Raw genomic sequence first — 21,011 nt, forward strand, 5'->3', positions numbered from 1 at the left:
AAAAAAATTCTTCTTCATCTTTCTTGAGAGGGGGAGGATATTCAACTCCTGGCTCAACTGAAAATCTTATTTCCAACAAGTGGAATGCCTCTGGCCGTCTCACCTGCATCACGCGATTCAATATAGCAGCAGTGCTGATTTTGAAAACTACTATAACTCGCACAAGATGTTCAGTGATACTTGGTTACTCTTATTTCCACGTTTTATGAACTAGACCAATACACTTATAGAGATATGATGGCAATTCAACAAATACCCCCAACGTGGCCAAAGTTCTTTGACCTTACATGACCTTTGACCTTGATCATGTGACCTGAAACTCGCACAGGATGTTCAGTGATACTTGATTACTATTATGTCCAAGTTTTATGAACTAGACCAACACACTTTCAAATTTATGGCTGTAATTCAACAAATACCCCAATTTGGCCAAAGTTCATTGACCCTAAATGACATTTGACCTTGATCATGTGACCTGAAACTTGCACAGGATGTTCAGTAATACTTGATTACTATTATGTCCAAGTTTCATGAATCAGATCCATAAACTTTCAAAGTTATGATGGTAATTCAACAGATACCCCCAATTCGGCCAAAGTTCATTGACCCTAAATGACCTTTGACCTTGGTCATGTGATGTGAAACTCATGCAGGATGTTCAGTGATACTTGATTAACCTTATGTATAAGTTTCATGAACTAGGTCCATATATTTTCTAAGTTATGATGACATTTCAAAAACTTAACCTTAGGTTAAGATTTTGATGTTGATTCCCCCAACATGGTCTAAGTTCATTGACCCTAAATGACCTTTGACCTTGGTCATGTGACATGAAACTCAGGCAGGATGTTCAGTAATACTTGATTAACCTTATGGCCAAGTTTCATGAACTAGGTCCATATACTTTCTAAGTTATGCTGTCATTTCAAAAACTTAACCTCAGGTTAAGATTTGGTGTTGACGCCGCCGTCGCCGCCGTCGCCGTCGGAAAAGCGGCGCCTATAGTCTCACTCTGCTATGCAGGTGAGACAAAAATCATACCTATCGCAATTAATACAGTGTCAGCATGGTTGCTAATTCACCTTGGTCATGCATAGCAACAACAAAAAAACAGGAAAATGTCCTGCCAAATGACATAAGCAATGTGGTAGGATATCAACTTGGTAACTGGCGGTTTACAGTCAAATAACTTGTCAATTAAACCATAGCACCTCTATGATGTTGAAAATATTCTGAGAGCTTATTATTTCTTATTGTATTTTGAGAGGGGAAATAAAAGGATTATTGATGCTGGTCATTATTCTACAGATATCATGCAAGTATAAGAGCTGAGGCCATTTCCCTCATTATCACCACAAAATAATGAATCATATAACAATTATTCAAATTGTCACTTAAATGGGATGGACGAGCTAATCATCAAATATTTGGATATAACATTACCATGGAAACCAGCAAATGTTTTATCTCCCAGGAGTGCTGCTATCCAGAGTTCTTGAGAGTCAACGTCTGCTCCTACAAAATGATATCCCGGAGGACACTGGACCATGGACTTTAACTCACTCCCTACTCGATCAGTCTACAATGAATAACATTCAGAAAACAATGTCAGTAAGATTTAAGATTCATTAAGATGAAACATATCTTAAGTCTGAGTCACTTTTGAAAAAGATAATCAGTCAGACCGCAGGTCCCTATGCTAATGAGCAAAAAGGCCATATTCATCCAAATCATCTCATGGCTGAATATTCCTCCTTGCAAAATCTCGTGATTCGTGAGATTTTCTTCTCTAAGAATTTACCTGTTTTAACCTCAAGTTAAATGAAATATTATTGCGTCATCAGATAGAGTAAATGTTACTCTTTCATATTGGTCATTTATTTTGTATACAATATTTTGTTAAATAAGTAAATTTCTGGCCTGAAAATGTGCCTCAAAACTGAATTTTCTTCCTCTGTTTTCTTTTGCAAATTGTGCAAAACTTTTTATTTTGACCCTCAATGATATCTATATCACCATAAAGCTGAACTTCTGTACTTTCTCACAATGCCACTCTTGATATGCGGCACCTTTTAATCGGGTCAAGTTCACACTTTTCCCACCAAGGTACAAGACGAGATTTCTGAAATTTTGTACTTGCATGAAATCCAGAGTTCTGATTGGCTGGATAAGGTTGACATAACAACAGGCGCGGGGTACTGTATAAGCTGTTATTTTCGCGGGGGTTTTATTTTCGCGGATTTCGCGAATTGCCGATCGGCCGCGAACTTAACAACACGCGAAAATATTGAAACATTTCTTAGTCAGTGCCAATGTCCCTAACAGCAAAGCTTTGTTATTGAAAACATCCTTTGTAATGAGTTAGTGGAGATATGCACCTCTATATGTACAAAAAATAAGGCTAAGAAAGTACAGTTAGTGATTCAAAAAGTTAGCTAGAATTTCACTTTTTTAAATTTCTGAAACAAAATCAGAGCCTAAACTATTTTGTAACATTATTTTATCAATATTTATTCACTCACTGTAATATTAAAATGTATTTTCCATGAAATAATTTGATTTTATTGCCAATTGATTGACTCTATACACACGTATTGGCAACTCATTAATATTCATAAGTCACATGACCAGAGCTTTCAGAGGTGAAGATTCTGTTCACAAAATTCCAAATTTTTGCACCTATATCAACTTTTTGAAAAAATGAATCGAACAAAACACAAATTCCAAAGATTGCTTTACCCTTTGGATTACAGATCAAACTGTGGCATGATGAATTTTCAGATCTAAAGGTAAAAAAATGAAATTTAAGTCACCTTTTTCCACAGTTTGTAACTGTTTTTACAGGGACATATCTTTGTACAAAGCACACATCAGCATGAAACTTTGAAGGATTATAGATTTGTACATGATTTGCACTAGTTTTGCTTCTTTGAAATGCAGTGGAAGTCTTTTGCACATCTTCCGATCGCGAATTTAACATCCCGCGAAAATGTGGGACCCCTGCGATTCGAAAAATTCTGTACGCGAAAATAACAGCTTGTACAGTATTTGAGAAGATTACCACATGGGAAGTGTGACCTTCCCATGAACCCAGGCACTGGAACTGTTGGAATTTGCCAGTGTGTGGTCTATTTGACCAATCAGAGTACAGTATTCTTATTTTCAAGCTGCTTTATGTACTTGGCAAAGGAAAAGTGTGATCTTGACCCGATTAAACCAATTCTTATTTTGAAACCTATATCATTTTAAAGCATACATATTCAGCTTTATCATGATCTAAAAATCATTTGGGCTCAAACAAAAATAAAGTGTGAAAATAGCAGCTTTTGTCAGGTGAAAATAATTATTTTGTAGCATATTTTAGATCAAAATTTTAACCTATATTACAAAATATTTGAATAAATTCAAACACATGACCTGAAACAATGATTCTTCTTCTTTACAATGATATTAAATTCATGAAATTCGATGCACAATTAGAGCAGCAATGACCGAATGAAATGAGGTGTTTTGGTCCGCATCAAGCTCATTAAATATGCAAAACATCTCAAGTCATGAATATCACTTGGATGAAAGAAACCACTTTCTTGGGACCTGCCGTCTGACTGTAATACAAGCGGAAGATCGAACAGTATATAGAGCGCGCAATGAAACGCTTGGGAAGAGCGCCCGACAGCGTTGAGTAAGTAACAACCTTTTTTTACTTTTGCGTATGATTTGTGTACAAAACATATGAGAGAAATGGTGAAGGGGTGAAGTAATACACGATTTTTACATTTTAAGATTTTTTTTTCTTCAAATATTTTTTTCTTAAATTAGAGATGAATATATTTCAGATTTTTCTGGGTAATAAAAGGTGGGATTATTCCCATACACCCCCATTGTGCCCTCTCCCAAATCCCTTCTCTCATTTCCCCCATATGTTTCATACACAGCAGCGTGCCAATGTGCGATGGTTTACTTACCGGTACTCAACGCTAGTGGGCGCCCTTCCCCATGAGCATTTATTGAGTGTTTCAAAAAATCGCCGAAGTGTCCGATCTTTGCTTTTGATAGTAGTATCTTTGCTTTTGATCATATTATTCAGCAGGAATCCAGATTCATAGGCACCTTGTCGAAAGTCAGAGCTGCTTCTTTTTTGCAGGAATCCTGCCAGAAGTCTTTAATTACAAATAATATCAAAATAACCATAGAAAAAAAACAATGGAGATGGCAATGAAGAAAGCCGCAATGAAGAGACACATAACATCCTTATAGCGGGATTCCTGCTATAAGACATGGCAGACTTTTTGACAAGTTGTTTTAAAGACAGAGGGCAATTGGAAAGTTGATGTGAAATTCCAAATGTGGTGAAGCCAGTGAAAGTTGATCTATCTGACTTTTGCTAAGCAACATTCAATCAATATCAGTATGCATGTGTTGCAGGGAAAGTACACGGATAAACTTAAAATGAAACCACTGAAAATTAAATAGCCATTCTATTAAGCAATAACAACCTAGCTACAGCTATTATCAATTTCTATGAAATGCTGAACGAACTCCTAAAAATAGTGATTTCCGTAATCAAAGGTCAAGTCCACTCCAGGAAAATGTAGATTTGAATGAATAGAGAAAAATCAAACAAACACAACACTAAAAATTTCATCAAAATCGAATGTAAAATAAGAAAGTTATGACATTTAAAAGTTTCACTTACTTTTCACAAAACAGTTATATGCACAACTCGGTGATATGCAAATGTGAAAGTCGACGATATCCCTCACTCATTATTTCTTTTGTCTTTTATTTGAATCATACAATATTTCGATTTTTACAGTTTTGACAATAAGAACCAGTTTGAATGAACCATGAAATGTTAAAATAAAGGTAATACTACATGTTCAGGGTGGAACAAAACTTTGTTTCACAGGACAATGAGGAGAAAAAATAAGAATATTTCATATTTCATGTAGTAAAATACAAAAGAAATAGTGAGTGGGTGACGTCATCAGTCTCCTCATTTGCGTACTGACCAGAATATGCATATAACTATTTTGTGAAATTAAGCGAAACTTCAAAATATTATAACTTTCCTATCTTATATCCGATTTTCATGAAATTTTCAGTGTTATGCTTGTTGGATTTTCTCTTTTTATTCAAATAAACTTTTTGTTGGGTTAGACTTGTCCTTTAAGTGAACTTACTCTGGCATTACTGGCAGTCAGCCATGTTGGTTCTACAGCTCTCCTAGTAACCGTTCCTGCGGTGATGACCCTTGGTATGATAGCTCCGTAGAAACCATCATCATCGTAATCAGGATTCCTCCGAACTGAAAGTGGTAGATCACCTCTTTCAAGGCCTACAACCATCTGAGAACTAAATATCAATTAACAATATGGTTCATGGATAATCAGCAGGGAAACGCAATGCTCATTCAATTTTGCTAACAGCATTAACTCCTTGATTCAAGGAGTGTCTGGATACCTACTGCACCTCAGATAAACCCCTCAGCACAGATTAATCATAAATGCCTGCTGTGGCAATGATCTGAAAATGAGTTCAATCAGAATCCCAAAAAATGAAAAAAATAATTATATACATATATTTGTATAAATAACAATATTTGCCAAATTATTCTGGTAAAAAATGTGTGATTATTGAGAAATTGATGAAACAGGCATGGCATTCCAGCCAGGTGTTGGGTCTTTTTCTGAAACAATTCACTGTCCCACATGTGCTAATTTGTGTTGGTGAGCTCAAGTGTGGTCATTATCTAGCTCAGATTTCGTGATTTCACAGAGTGAGATGAATATAAATAAACCATATCAAGATTTAGCATACTATGTTATGGTCACAATTAACCTTGATTTCGAATATTTTCTCATGAAATCATTGTTTCCTAAACTCCTCTCTGCAGCTTTAACAAAACTTAGAACAGCTAAAGACAGATGGGGTAACCATTCTAGGTGTCTCAATTTGGGTTAATAACAAGAATAAAGAACTGTTTCTGTTACCTAATCCTCTTCTGTGCATTCCTCCAGAATGAGATGAACTTGTTGATTTCCAGGATCCTGTTGGCCTGAGCCCCGCCCCCAGATCCCAGGGTTCCATCTTCTACCTTGTTCAAGAAGTCCTTAGCGAGAGGATTACCCACATTGAACTCGGCTCCATCCTATACGACATACAACATCATGTTAAGCCCTCTCCAGAGAAGCCCAAAAATATCATGAACAAGAAGCCTTTCTTTTATCATACATGTTATAGAAATATCAATGGCTGTTAACTAAAGAAAGATTTGAAAGATTGATTTGTATGGGCAAAAATTATGGGGCCCTACCGGCCAGTTGCATAACAGTGCGCAATCATACCGAACTTAAAGGTCAAATGCAAATGATGTACAATAAAATATCGACTGTTTGATTGATTGTAACATGAAATGATACAGTCCCCATTTTCAGGCGACCCCACATACTCCAGAAGGGGATTACCCATATCAAACTAAGAGCAATCATAATTTCAATAGCATGGTGGTCCCTGCTCTACATCTCTACATGTCATAGTAATCCACAATATAGTGATTAAACATGATCAGGTTTGAAGAACAAACAGAATACTTTGTAACAAATCTATGGTCAACCATGTAAAGCCTATAGACAATCTGCGATTTTTAACTACAGTAATGATGTTGCTGTTAAAAGAGTTAACAGGGTGAAAATAAGCTGCTGAACTAAACTCTAACATCTACGTTCAACATTGTACTTGAAGTGACCCAATATAGGAGTGAAATAACTTATACCTTGTGAGGTAGTTTGTAGAACCAGCATCCTGGCATGTTGACGTCTTTGACAGGAAGTCTTCCACTGTGACTTGGAGGTGATCTTGATATCTAAACAACAAACATACAATAATATATTTATGAAACAATATCTCCTCTAATCCAATTAAAATCATTCCAGGATTAAAAAGTACAAATACAAGATGTTCAGAGAATGTGTTAGAGCATGCTGACACAGAATTGAGCCATAGCCATCACAATACTTGTTTGTTTCTGCTATGGAAAGGTGTATGGTGAAGGATTTATATATACAAACAAAATAATTTTATACACAAATTATTCTGAAGAAGTGTAAATCAAATAATAAATTACACTTTAACTATAGATCATATAATATATTCATTATTGAGAGAAGAGTACATGTAGATATGCCAGCAAACTTACTCTTGCATCAAAGCATAGTAAGGGAAACATAATAATAAAGGATGATAAAATATATCACTTCTTTTTATTTCAAGTTGAATTTTGACAAGGAAATAAGAAAATTGCAGTAGATTTATGTTTTGGACATTATATCAATAAACTAGAATTAGTGAGGTTTACCTTCACATATATAAGCCATTTTATTTTATTATTTTACTACCCCAAACTGAGTCATACCTTGGAAGTTATTCCCTTTGCAGTAATTTCATCAGCACTGTCATCACTGGAAACATTATCAGTCTGGGAAGACATCATGTCTTGCAGACTCCTACAGGAATAAATCAATAACGGTGAAGTGTCTTTGACAGCGATTGCCACTGACATATGTTATAAGCTATTGAAATGATTGCATGTGATTGGCTGAGAGCATATTTGTAAGTCAGCCAACTGAGGAGAGGATGCATACAACTATCCACAGAAAGATTGGTATAGACATTAATCATTGTATATTATGGAAACTCAATGTTTCATGTTTAACATAAATACTGTATTCCGTCTACTATTATTCCATCATGGCATCAACTCAAAGTGAATGGGCATCTCTTATTCAGAGGAAAATAAGAGCTTATATAACACAATATATCTATATATTTATATATCACCCTCAATTTGAAGAATGAAGAAAACCCTATGTCAGATTGAGATACAATGTTTCAAACCATTTCATTTTTTAAAGTAAAATAAAACAACAATTTTGTACATTTGCATACACTATCATTATCCAATCATGTCAGTTCTGGGACCCATCTTACAAAGAGTTGCGATTGATCCCATCAATCGCAACTATGGAAGGCCAGCAAAGTGAACATCTAAAAAAAATGTTTGTTCAAAATATTTTCTAAAAAAATGACATATATTCATACATTCACTGTTTTCTTGACAATTCAGTATGCTTTTCTTTTTTTTCAAAGGACATTGAGCAAATTCCTGAAGAAATTATGAAAATTATGGATTTCCAAATACATGTACTTGAGATTGATCAAATCAATCGTAACTCTTTGTAAGACAGGGCCCTGGACCCCACAGCACAAAGCTTAGTAAGTGATCCTGGGGCTTTATTTTATGATTGATCATACATAATAATCAATGCAATCAATTGTAAAAAATAAGCCTCAGTCACTTGCTAAGCTTTAGGTTACAGGGTGCTGATTATAGATCAATTCTATCACACTCACTTCAAAGGGAAGGAGGGTCCAGGGTCAGTTCTGGGTTGATATTTACTCTCTGGTCTGCCTGGCACCAAGTAGCCCCACCCATGCTTGCTGGTGTAGTGTAATGGATAGCCATCCCACGTAAGACGCAATAGCTTAGGAGTGATCCTAGTCTGTGAGCTGATCAGAGAAGGCCCAGGAGACCAGTCAGCATGGGACTTCTTGGGGCATAGCTCTCGGAACCAACTGCAATGAAGACAATTATAGTAAATACACATCAAACTGTGAGGTTAGGAAGATGGGTCAACAGTATGTCGAACAGTTTTAACGATGTTTTAATAATTGTTGATGTAGAAATCAATGATGAAGCATCAACTCTTCTAGCCTCACTGCATTAAAGTCAGTCATTCCTGAAGGGTTTGAGAAAGCAAACATGTTTCATAACATATGCTACCTATGATAATTCATCATGGAAAATCTGCACTATCAGCCCAACATACAAACCAAACACAATCCTAATTCTCATATTAATTTTGAACCCAAATCCAAAAATACTATCACCATGTTTTCTGAAATAGTACGACAAGAGCAAATGTTGCAGGAGCAAAATTACCTATTCTTCTGAATAGGAAAATATCTTGCACTCAGTTGTGCCATTTCCTACCACTTACACAGGATATCCAGTCATATGCTGATTCACTTTAGGAATCCTTACTGCCGTCTTTAGTACATCAGCAACGCAAGTCTCTTCTGCATCTTCCTCACTTTCTTCCTCTTCACCTTTCACTTCTTTCTCCTTGGAACACTCCTCCTGTTCATCTTTCTTCTTTCTTTCTGATTGAGGGATGGTCTTCCTGAGCCTGTAATCATCCACTGACCAATCTAATTCCCAGAGCCATGGATCTTCACGGTACCTGCATCAATTACACAAAAAATGCATCTTTGCTATTGCTTTTTCTTTATCCAGAACTTTTGAATGATAAACAAAACTTGTTATATTTCTCATGAATAGATGCAGAAGGTGCTTAATCAAACACAGAATAAATGCAAAGTGGTGATATTAAGCTTTTGGTAGTGAAGATTTGGTATTTGGTATTTTGGCATTTGGAAATCCCACAACTATTAAATCATATTTACTATGTAATTTCAAGAAGATGCTAGCAATAACGGGTAAATATGAACTTAGTCTTTTGGTGTCTCCTGGATATAACAATAAAGCAAGCGATAAAAAAAGCAATATCGAAATCTACAAATATGAAATAACCAAACTGGCTTTAGTTAAACCTGGGTTAACCTAAAATACAAGTTTATGGACTGCCAGTTGCCCACTCGTTCACCAATCAACAATACTTATCACGCAACAACAAAACAAAAATTTGTTAAAAAATTGAGTCATGAAATGCCAATAGGAACATACAAAAATATTATAATTTAAATACATTAATTGATACATTATAGTTGCCATGAATATTGAAGAAATATTATGAAGCCCAGCATTCCAGAGAAGTGTGGTTTCAAATTCTAGTTTAGTTCACCTTGGTTTAATTATCAGAATACCACCGGTAGTCCATATGTCTTGAGGACATATGCTGCAAGACTCAAAGACATTATGTATAAAGGATGACTCACTTATCCTGATGTAGCATGTTGCAAGCATCATTAGCAATGTGCATCAATGATTGTTTCATCTCTTGTTGCAGGTTGTCATAGGTCTCATGGGCATCCCTCAGGTACCTGTCCCAGTTCTGATTGATAGGCAGGTAAGCCTGTCCCATCTCTAACATGGCTGCAAAGGTTACAGGGTGAGGGAACCTGGAAAATGCCATTACACAGAAAGACATTAATAATAATAATAATAGTAATAATAACATCAACAACTATAATAATAAAAAACAATTCTTGTATCAAGCAAATCACAAGATTTAACATCTCTAGATCTATGCGCTTCAAAAAGACCTAGATATAATAACCCCGGCTTTAGCCTAGCGACATTCCAATGCACAAGTATTTCTAGGAATTAATTCCTGCCAGGTACCCATTTCCCTCACCTGGGTTGAGTGGAACACAATGTGGATCAATTTCTTGCTGACGGAAATTACACCAAGGCTGGGACCCGGGGCTGGGATTTGAACCCACAACCCTCTCTTGGGATGATGTTCACAAGTGACCTTTGACCTGCATGAACTTTCAGCATTCTTCTGGTCTTCATGTGCTGCTATAACAGAATTCCCTTTCAGGGAATCGCAATTTTGATGACTTAGCATTGTTCTGGAGCTTACCATGAATACCAACAATATACTGGGACAGGTTTGTATTCCTTAAAGTCTTGGATAATTATACAAATATAAATGGATGTACAAGATCAGGCTTTCCTAAATGATTTTTGTATTGTTATCCATTTTCTTATCCTGCAGTGGCATACCTATTTACCTTTCAAGAAACATAGGAAGAAGCTTGCTGATAATCTTGTGTGTTGCAGCAACATCTTGAGCACAGTATGTCATTAGAGACTATTAAAGAATAAAATTAAAACAAATGAAATACATATTTGGAGAGACTAGTCTACAAGAACAAAGAAAAATCTGTTGAAATATATTTACATCACATTTGGAATGGACAAAGGACTATAAATTTACTGAGAATAGGTGGAGAATTGGCCATCTCATGGAAAGTTACATAGGCCTAAATAACATTTTCTCTTTGCTACACCTTGTCTACAGGTCTAGGTTTAATTATGAGTTCAATGGATTCTGTAGAAAATGAAGCATTTCTTTTTTCTTTTTTCTTTCAGATCACTTGATTTTGCAATAATTCCCCTCCCCATATCTTTTTTTTTGTCTTTGTTTCATTGGTGGAGCAATTTCACCTCCCCACTATTTTGAACATGCTTAAAAAATGAAACAAATCATTCATATTTATATACACAAGGGAATGTGATAAAAGATTAAACAAACATATTTCAAAGTAAAAGGATGTTTTACTCTGGAAAAAGAGTTGAAACATTGAACATGTTTGATAATTTCAAACAGAAAAAAAACACATTAATCTATTGAATGAAATCTCTTTGGATGCATGAATGTGCTTTGAAAAGCTTGACATTTGATATTGATAATGAGTGTTAAATATAATCACCTGAAAGTCTGATCGAATATCAGCCATGCTCCCAGTGACAAAAGTGTCCCTCTTGCTCTTATCAAGTAGGCTGCCATCTTCATTATACAATCTGTACACATCCGCTAGATTGTTAGGACTGCTTTCTGCTAACCATGCAGTGGCCTGTATACCAAACAATTGAATTAATGTGTTATTATAGATATATATATACCCCTCACTGCATTCGCCGCACAGACACTACACATTACACAACACCTACCAAACCCTCCCCATCCTCCTTTCAAGGTAACTTGCAAATATTATTTTCACTTTCCGTTAAACATCTTTTAGCTAAAAATATGTTTCCTTTAATTATTATTAAGTTTTATTTAAGTTACACAATTGTTTTCTTTTGTTTTGTTTCTGTTGCATGCTTGTTTAGATTGTGCTTCTGTTGCATGACATCCTCATTTTCGTTTATATTCGTTTGTATTCTTTTGTGTCCCTCAAAGCCCTGAGGAAGACCGGTAACACGGTCAAAAGCTTGGCCTAATAAAGGAGTTGGACAATATTGCTACATCTTGCAGCCTCTCTTTTTTTTAAAAATCACACTTATATATATATATATATATGGATGGATTATCATTAATTTGTTAACCCTTTGAACCCGAACAGTGAACGCGCATATACCCGATAGGCCGGTATTCAACCATGTGACTTCAAAAACATGGATTCTAAATGTCAGGTGATCTTTTAAAATGACGTCATCTTTCTAGTACATATAGGAATATTTAGTCCATAATTTCAGTCAAGATTTGCAATGATTTCGGAAGGATTTAGCATAAAAAATGGCCAAAATATGCCACTTTTCTGCGGTTGCTCGTGTCCTATGTGCGGTAATACAGGGTGTAATACGCGGCGAGTCACATGCTTACTATGAGGAAGCAATTGATATATCTGACTTTGGTGAAAACAGTGATTTTGAGACCAAAACAGACACTGAAGTTGATATTTCTGTTTGTAGACTAGGTCTACAAGAAGGTAAACAACTTCAGCCAGCTCAGTCCGGGTACTAGCGGGGGAAGATGCCGTTTGGTCTTGAATCATGGGATTTTGCCAATGTGGTCGATACGTGCAAATAATTCAGGTATGGGTCACCGCCGCCCCTAATAATTTTTTTGTCCTACAATGGATTTTCCTTGCTTGATTTTTTTCTTGATTAGATGTACTCCTGCTTCTGAGAAGCTAGATTCTAAATTACGAGGGTATTCTGGAGAGCATTTCATCAACATTTGTTGTCAGATCTGCCAACTTTTCTTCATTTTGATTGGCTGAGAAGCACAGTTTCTATGGAAACTGTTGGATAAAAAGTCAGACAGGTCCTTTGGTGAAATACTCCCCAGATTGAAATAACGCAATCATTAATAAAAGATTATCAGCCTTCCACGAATACCAAAGTGAAAGTAATCCCTAAAATCACACAAAAAAAACTTACTGGAGTCCCAAAGGATTTCTTATTGTGCTTTTTCTGGATCCAGGGTGCAGCAGTACGCCCTCCCCCTCGTTCATTGACCTGCCACAGCGCCCTCTGGAGGGTGGTCTGACCTGATACACACATATGAAGGCTCAGAGTGTCCAGGAAACGAGTCTTTGTACCCTGGCAAGAAATCAGAAATGTTTAATGAATACAATGTAGGAGAAGTGTAATCATTTTTCAATAGACTCAAAATAAGAACAAATTCACATACAACCTTATGATGATGAAAAGTTTTTCTTCATTATTAGTTCTTTAACACAAGTAAAGTTTCAAAACCTTTTTAACTGATTTAATTACTCTAAATGACATTTGCTGCAACAATCTAAGAAACTTTTAACAGAATCCAATAAAAATAATCATCCAAGTGTTGTACATATGTGCCAAATTACTCTTGTAGAAAATTTGTAATTTCTGGACAAAATAAGCATTGCATTCCAGTGAGGTGCCAGGTCTTTTTCCAAGCATTACAAATACACTGTCAACAATTCAATCTTCAGTGTGATAGTTTTACAGTTTAGATTTTGTTGTTCCACAGTGTTACTTAGAGAATGGAAGAGAAAAGGGGGTAAATAAAGAGAACGTGTGAGAGCATTTAGGTACCTTGTAAAAAGTCTGTGCTGCGTCTATTAGCAAGAATCCCACTCTAAAGGCACTTTGTGTTTTTTCATAGTGGCTTTCCAGCATTCTCCATTGTTTTGTCAATGATGAAATGTGAGAATTCATAATGACAGGGTACTTTACAGAGAAAGTGGTCTTGAGTGTAACAATATGTCTCTAACCTGCAAGAGATACTGTTCTTTGATAAAGCTTCTGTCAAAGCTGACATTATGTCCAACTATCAATCTCTCTGTCCATTTCTTACTGGGTGGTTTAATGGAGCCTTTTTTAGTCTCTAAAGGAATGAGATCTGGCAGGGTCATCTTCTGAGATAGGGAAAGATGATCTTCAATCAGTCGAGGACTACACCATGAATACCTGATGAAACAATAAAAAACAAAAATAACTCCCATGTACAGTCTTAGACTGGACATCTGAACACTTGACAAGTGTGAATGGCATCCAACAATTGCTAATAACAATGGTACTTGGTATATCATCACTCTGTCAGGTAATTGTTGCTGCAGAATTGGTTAGCAAGTCTTCAGAACATTAGAAGATCGTTTTACGTTGAAATCTGAGAACTTCAATCAAATCAGAGAAATAACAATGAAAAGGAAAAGGGACTGTATAATTCAAACTACCTTGCACAGGATCTAGCAAAGCAAGAAATGAGGTCAATAATAAAAAAAAAATTAAAAAAGGCCATAAAGAATATTGGCCTTGATCATGTGACCTAAGATGTGTGCAAAACAATCATTCATACTTGATTACCCTTATGTTTATGTTTCATGAACAAGTGTAGATCCATAAACTTTAGAAGTTATGATGCCAACTCAACAAATACCCCAAACACAGCTAAACTTGACTTTAAATGGCCTTTGATCTTGGTCATGTGACCTGAAATGTGCCCAGGATATTCAGGGATACATGACTGCTCTTATATCCAAGTTTCATGAACTAGATCAAAAAACTTTTAAGTTATGACAATTCCATATATATACCCCCAACAATACTAAAGTTTGTTGACCCTAAATGACCTTTGACCTTGGTCATGTGACCTGAAACTCAGACAAGATGTTCAGTAATACTTGATTACCCCTATTACCCCAAATTTCATAAACTAGGTCTATATACTTTCTAAGTTACGATGACATTTCAAAAACTTAACCTTGGTTAAGATTTCAATGTTGACGATGGCGCCTATAGTCTCTGCTATGCAGGCATGACAATAATTGAAAAGAAAAAATTGCCATATCACACAGTAATTCTTCCTCTTCATACTGTCAAAATTTGAAATTGTATAGTTAAGTAAAAAAAGAAATACAAGAGTTTAGTGTGTAGTGGGTTTCACAGATGTCATGTGACTTATCCAGCCAATCAGAGACATGTACCCTGCCAGGTACCGTCCATACGGCATCTTGATAGAGTATATAAAACTTGCTTTTATAAACTTTTGCTCAATCTCATGAAGACGACAAGAACACACTAGTCGAAATGTCGAGTTTGGGTGGTCCATTTCAGGAACAATTGCCCACGAAAGATACACGGTTTTCCGTGAAACCCACTACACTCTTCTTCTTCGCCATGGAAACCTTCAGAAGTTACATCATTCGTCTCTACGGGAGCAGACATACAAAAGTTTATCTGGACTGCTTGGAAGTTTCAGAGACTGCACAGTGTGTACTTCTCATGCTTGAATGAACCTGAACTTTGAACCTTGTTTTCTCCTTATTCTAAGAAGATGTAGATACAATCAATCAAGTACCTTTATTGTTGACTAATGTTGACAAGTTATAGTTTTAAAGCTTAGGATGTGCTTTTCACACTAAATAAAAATCTCAAAATTCATCTGGGTCACTCATACCACCCTTTCACACAATAATAAAATTGTAATTTGATTCAAATTTTGCGTGTGAAAGGCTTGACCTCCAAAACATCTTTTGGGGGTGGAGCTTTTGTGACCTTTCAAGCACTTCCGTAGATAATTAAATTGTCATCAACTCATAGTAGTTTGTATTTGCGATGCAGTGCTTTGATTGACAAGTCACAAAGGACACATACTGCCTTCACTCGGGAATTCGAATTCAAATCACAGTTTTCAAGTGAGCATGTGAAAGGTCCAATGATTCTAAAGACCAATTGCAATCAATATTACCATGATGATTCAAGATTCATGGGTGAAAAGGCCCATAGTTGGGTTAGGAGTGGAAACCCCATACTAAATCTCAAAATGTTTTTGGAGAGAATGTAAAGAAGAAATAAGATTTCATTCCCTACTTAATCCTCACTTTATAATTGTGTGCTCTTTATTTTACCATGCGCTTGTTGAAACTGCTACAGCCAACGTAGGATAATTGCCTTCAGCAACGCAACACTCCATATCAAAGACAAGACTTTGGTCTTCTGGAAAATCAACAGGAACAGGTGTCTCATTTTCAACGTACCTAGTCATGACAAAAATGTGAGAAATATTTTGGTGTACATGTAAATCTAGTAATCTTAAAATAGTTGTCAAGTCCATCATATAATCACTTCATGCCTTTTTTCAGACCAAAAAAACATCATCATGGGACCCTGAATTGAATTACCCATAAAGAGATTACACTCCTTCCTATTATAAAATAATCAACTGCCACTAGGAAGTCAAGTAAAATCAGAATAGAACGAAAAAATAAATCATCACTAATGTTCAACTTGCATGAGCCCACCTAAATGACTGTTGTCTTGGCATGTAATTAAAGTGGTAATTGAAAAAAGATTAAACAAAAATAAACAGGCCTCAGTAGATGAACTACCAACTAAACGAAAACAAATAATTGGTGCCTTAACTTTAACAAGCTTAAAGCATCTATCTCCATTTTATTTTATTTTTTATGGATGAAATAACATTACTTGTACTTAATAAAAACACTCACTTTGTCCATCCTTCACTGAAAATCCAGTCTTCAGGCATGGGAGGAGGGAGTGTTTCTGCAAGTTCCTGAGCCATGTCAAGATAGGAAACACTCTGCTTGTTGGCAAGAATCTGGAAATGCTCATCAATGCTACTACCAAAGAGTCTTGGAAGTTTGAAATCAACATCCGGTAAGATGGAACCTTCTTTTCCCCACAGCCCATGCTTCTGAAGATGTTGCTTGGTTTTCTCCAAGAGCTTGTCATTAATGGATTCCACAACCCCTTTGACCATTGACCTGCTTGAAGCCTTCCTGCGTTGGAAGTTGAATATCTGTTGATGAAGCTCTTTTGAAAGCATCTGAATGTTGATTGCATTCATTCTCAGTTGGGAGGAGTCTGATGGCGAATCAGCAGGTGTTGATGATGATGGTGATGATGATGATGACGATGATGAATACGATTCCACTTGTTTGGAACTTGCACTGTCATCACTGGGCAAGTGTTTTCTGACAGATGTTGTTGACAATGGTAATGAACCTGTGGATCCATTTAACTTTGGTAGTATTTTCCTAAGCACCACAGCATTAGGCGAGCGGTAGAGTTGACTGTTATGGATCAATCTGCAGAAAGTGCATGTACTAACCATTGATTTCTTACAACTGTTACCAACAATAGACATGTTGAGGATGAAGAGTGAGCCAGGCAGTTGAAGCATCTGTTGCTGATAAGGGGTTTATCATTATCTGTTTATCCCTAGTGAATTAAAAAGGGAAAACAGGCATCAATCGCTATTCACCTCATAAGATCGCCCAGAGGCTTTCACAAATTCAACAACTGTCGAACAACAAATCATCACAAACTGGACCCTCAAAAAAAGGAAAAGCTCTATCTCGTTTGTTCTCCTTCTTTCAAAATTGAAAACAAAATGGCCGATCGATACCGCACGACGAACGCGACATGGAGGTCTAACTTTTCCTTTTTTGAGGGTCCAGTTGGTGCCTCGATGTCAGGATTCTGTGTCACGATAGACCTTCATCTATATAATCGAGGTAAGTGCATAATTTATGTTTTACCCTTTTATTTGGAGTGCTATTGCGACCCCATTCTACCCCATTTTGGAGAGGACCATGTATTACACAGACGAGTCCTGGGGCAGTATTCTGAAAACGTTCTTATCTTAATTTTGTTCTTATCTACGTCACGATCTCAAATTGGTTTTCTGAAAATGTTCTTATCTTTTTCTTATTATCTTTTTCTTATCTTGCTTTCCATCCTATGCTGAGTGTATAAATTTATTACTCGCGCATAATAAAAGCGCACTGAAAAGATAAGAACAAAATGAAGATAAGTGGTATTCTGAAAACGTTCTTATCTTTTCTCTTTCTTATATTTATGATGCTATTTAAGGTAGCTAGAGAGTTGTCACATCTCACGATGTCTGCGTTCTTTCTTGCTCAAAATCGATGGCCACTAGTAGTAACAAGTCTCACCTGCATTACGCGATTCCATATAGCAGCAGTGCTGACTTTGAAAACAGATACTGAATAATTATTCACAAGAGAAAACACTCATATGATAATAAAATACTGTGTCCATTGACCAAAAATGAAGTTTGACCATGATTATGTGACCTAAGACGTGTGCAAAATATTCATTCATACTATATTGCCCTTATGTCTATGTTTCATGAACTATGTGTAGATATCCATAACCTTTCTAAGCTATAATGCCAATTCAACAAATACCCGAACATGGTCGAAATTCATTGACCTTTGATCTTGGTCATGTGACCTGAAATGCGCACAGGATGTTCAGGTATACATGGCTACTCTTATGTCCAAGTTTCACGAATTAGATCCATAAACTTTTAAAGTTATGACAATTCTACAAATACCCTCAACATTATCAAAGCTCATTGACCCTAAATGACCTTTGACCTTGGTCATGTGACCTGAAACTCGCACAGGATGTTCAGGGTTATGTAATTTCTCTTAAGTCAAAGTTTCATGAACTAGATCCATAAAATTTAAAAGTTATGACGACAATTCCACAAATTCCCCCAACATGGCCAAAGTTAATTGACCCTTGGTAATGTGACCTGAAACTCAAGCAAGATCTTTAGTGATACACTATTACCCTTATGTCTAAGATTCATGAACTAGGTCCATATAGTTATGATGACATTTCAAAAATCTTGTTAAAAATTTTTTCTTATCTTGCTTTCCATCCTATGCTGAGTGTATAAATTTATTACTCGCGCATAATAAAAGTGCACTGAAAAGATAAGAACAAAATGAAGATAAGTGGTATTCTGAAAACGTTCTTATCTTTTCTCTTTCTTATATTTATGATGCTATTTAAGGTAGCTAGAGAGTTGTCACATCTCACGATGTCTGCGTTCTTTCTTGCTCAAAATCGATGGCCACTAGTAGTAACAAGTACTCCTCCCACCCTTTCTTTCATTCACCCTTTATTTTGCCCGTCTCTTTTTTCTATTCCTTCTTTCTTTCTTTCTTTCTTTCTTTATTTTCTCTTTTTCTTCCTTTCTATCTGTCTGTTTTTCTTCCTATCTGTCTTTCTTCTTTTCTTTCATTCTTCATTTATATCTTTTGTTTTATTCTGTTTTCATTTATTCTTCATTTTTATTCCTTTTTTATTTTCCCTTTTCGTTTTTCCCTTTCTTTTTTCTTAACTAAGTCTGTATTTCTGCTTTACCCCCTTTTCTCTCTTCCTTTCCTTTTCTTTCTTTTTTCCTTTTTCTTTATTTCTTCCTTCACTTTTTTGTAATCTTTTTTTTCTTCCTTATTTTTTTTTCTTTCATTCTTTCGTCTTTATATATGCTTTTCCTTTTTTTATTCATTCATTTTATTTTTCCCTTTTTCTTTTTCTTCCTTCCCTTAATCTTTAATTTTTCTTTCTTTAAATTTTTTTCGTTTATTTTTTGGTTCTTTTTTTGTTAGTTCATTTGTTCTTTCTTTTTTTTATTTCTGCTTTCTGACACTTTTTTTGTCTTATTTACTTTCTTTTTTCTTTTTTATTCCTTATTTTGCTCATTCTTTTTTGTTCGTTCTTTATTTACTCTTTCTTCACTTTCTTTCTTCTCTCTGTCTTTCTTCTATTAATTCTTAAATTTTTTTCAATTTATTCTTTCCATTAATATTTTTATTTTTCTTTTCCCTGCCTTTTTATTTTCTCTTTTCGTTCTTTTTATTTCTTTCTTTGAATTTACCTTTCTTTCCTTTATCTTTCTGTAGTCTTTATTTTTGCGTCAATTTTCCTTTCATTTTTTCTCTCTCATCTTTATTTCTGTTTCATTTTCCTTTTTTCTCTCTTCCCTCACTTTTTACATTTTTTATTCCCTTTTTTCTCTTTCTTTCTTTCTTACTTTCTTTCATTCGTTTTTTTAACTTTTTTCTTTTTGCGGTTCCTTATTCATTTATGTTATCCTTTTTAATCTTTTTATTTTGTCCTTTTTCTTTTTTTGTTCCTTTAAGTTTTTTCTTTTCTTTTCTTTCTTTATTTTTTCCTTCATTTTTTTCTTCTTCACTTTATCACTGATAATCGTTCTATTTCTTTCTCCATTTTCCTTCTTTTGTTCATTCTTTTTCTTTCTTTTTTCTTTTTTTTAAGTTCTTTTTGTTTGCTTTCTTTTGTTAACTGTTTATTTTTTTCATTATTTTCTGCTTTGTTCCTTTAATCTTTTTTTTATTTCTGCTTTATTTACTTTTCTTTTCTTTCTTTCTTTACTTTGTGCACGTGTCTCGAAATAATAAAATCAGTCATTGCATATAAAATGCCTATTTCGCGCAATGGGCCAGAAACAGTGTACGCGCAGCGCCCATGACGATATTCTCTTCACATAACAAGTCATAAGGAACGCTTCTATTCACTATTGTTAAACTGCCAATAAAAAGTGCATTTTGATTGGTAATAATAATTAGGCCTAGTATAAAATAGTATTAGTAATATCTATTAAAAAATGGGCATGTTGAAGATAAGGGGGCAGTCCTAACAACACAGTGACAGAGCAGAGATAAGAACGCGTTAAGAAGATTTTCAGAATACCGATTTGCAATGATTTTAGCGTCTTCTTATGTCAGTGAGAAAATATAAAAGATGAGAACAAAGATAAGAACGTTTTCAGATTATCACCCCTGTCTGAGCTCCGGCCCGCAAAGCGGGCCGTAGCTCCTTGGGTTATACACGGACGAGTCCTGGCTTGCCTTGGGCTTGGGCTCCAGCCCGGCCCGCGAAAGTTGCTGCATGCAGTAAGGGCTAAGGCGACCACTTTCTAAAGCTTTCTAAACCTCCATACATCCACACAAATTTGGGAGAATATTTAAATCTATAAATATTCATGCAAATATATTACAAGAGATTTCTATAATTTGGAAAACATACACTTTTCTTACCGTTTTCAGCTCAGGAATGGCCACGATCACTGAGACCACGATCCTACCTTTTTTTTCAACGAGAGCGCGCTAAGGTATCTTACAGC

The 21,011-nt window shown here is 35.5% G+C and overlaps 1 protein-coding gene across 1 annotated transcript in view; it reads right to left on the reverse strand.

The window, feature by feature from the left end:
- The window catches only part of LOC129262242 (DNA polymerase subunit gamma-1-like), a 33,769-nt gene extending 12,758 nt beyond the window's left edge, over positions 1-21,011 (reverse strand). Inside the window, exons 1-15 of the mRNA XM_064100065.1 lie at positions 20,926-21,011; positions 16,534-17,266; positions 15,934-16,062; positions 13,798-13,993; positions 12,977-13,138; positions 11,521-11,664; positions 10,819-10,898; positions 10,018-10,200; positions 9,060-9,302; positions 8,413-8,634; positions 7,415-7,505; positions 6,776-6,865; positions 5,994-6,151; positions 5,184-5,355; positions 1,444-1,579 (exon numbers count right to left, since the gene is read on the reverse strand). Of these exons, the coding sequence (XP_063956135.1) occupies positions 1,444-1,579; positions 5,184-5,355; positions 5,994-6,151; positions 6,776-6,865; positions 7,415-7,505; positions 8,413-8,634; positions 9,060-9,302; positions 10,018-10,200; positions 10,819-10,898; positions 11,521-11,664; positions 12,977-13,138; positions 13,798-13,993; positions 15,934-16,062; positions 16,534-17,228 (2,701 nt within the window). The 5' untranslated portion in view covers positions 17,229-17,266; positions 20,926-21,011. The remainder of the gene's footprint in view (positions 1-1,443; positions 1,580-5,183; positions 5,356-5,993; positions 6,152-6,775; positions 6,866-7,414; positions 7,506-8,412; positions 8,635-9,059; positions 9,303-10,017; positions 10,201-10,818; positions 10,899-11,520; positions 11,665-12,976; positions 13,139-13,797; positions 13,994-15,933; positions 16,063-16,533; positions 17,267-20,925) is intronic.

The sequence above is a fragment of the Lytechinus pictus genome, chromosome 5 (assembly GCF_037042905.1).
Source record: "Lytechinus pictus isolate F3 Inbred chromosome 5, Lp3.0, whole genome shotgun sequence".
In the NCBI taxonomy this organism is placed as follows: Eukaryota; Metazoa; Echinodermata; class Echinoidea; order Temnopleuroida; family Toxopneustidae; genus Lytechinus; species Lytechinus pictus.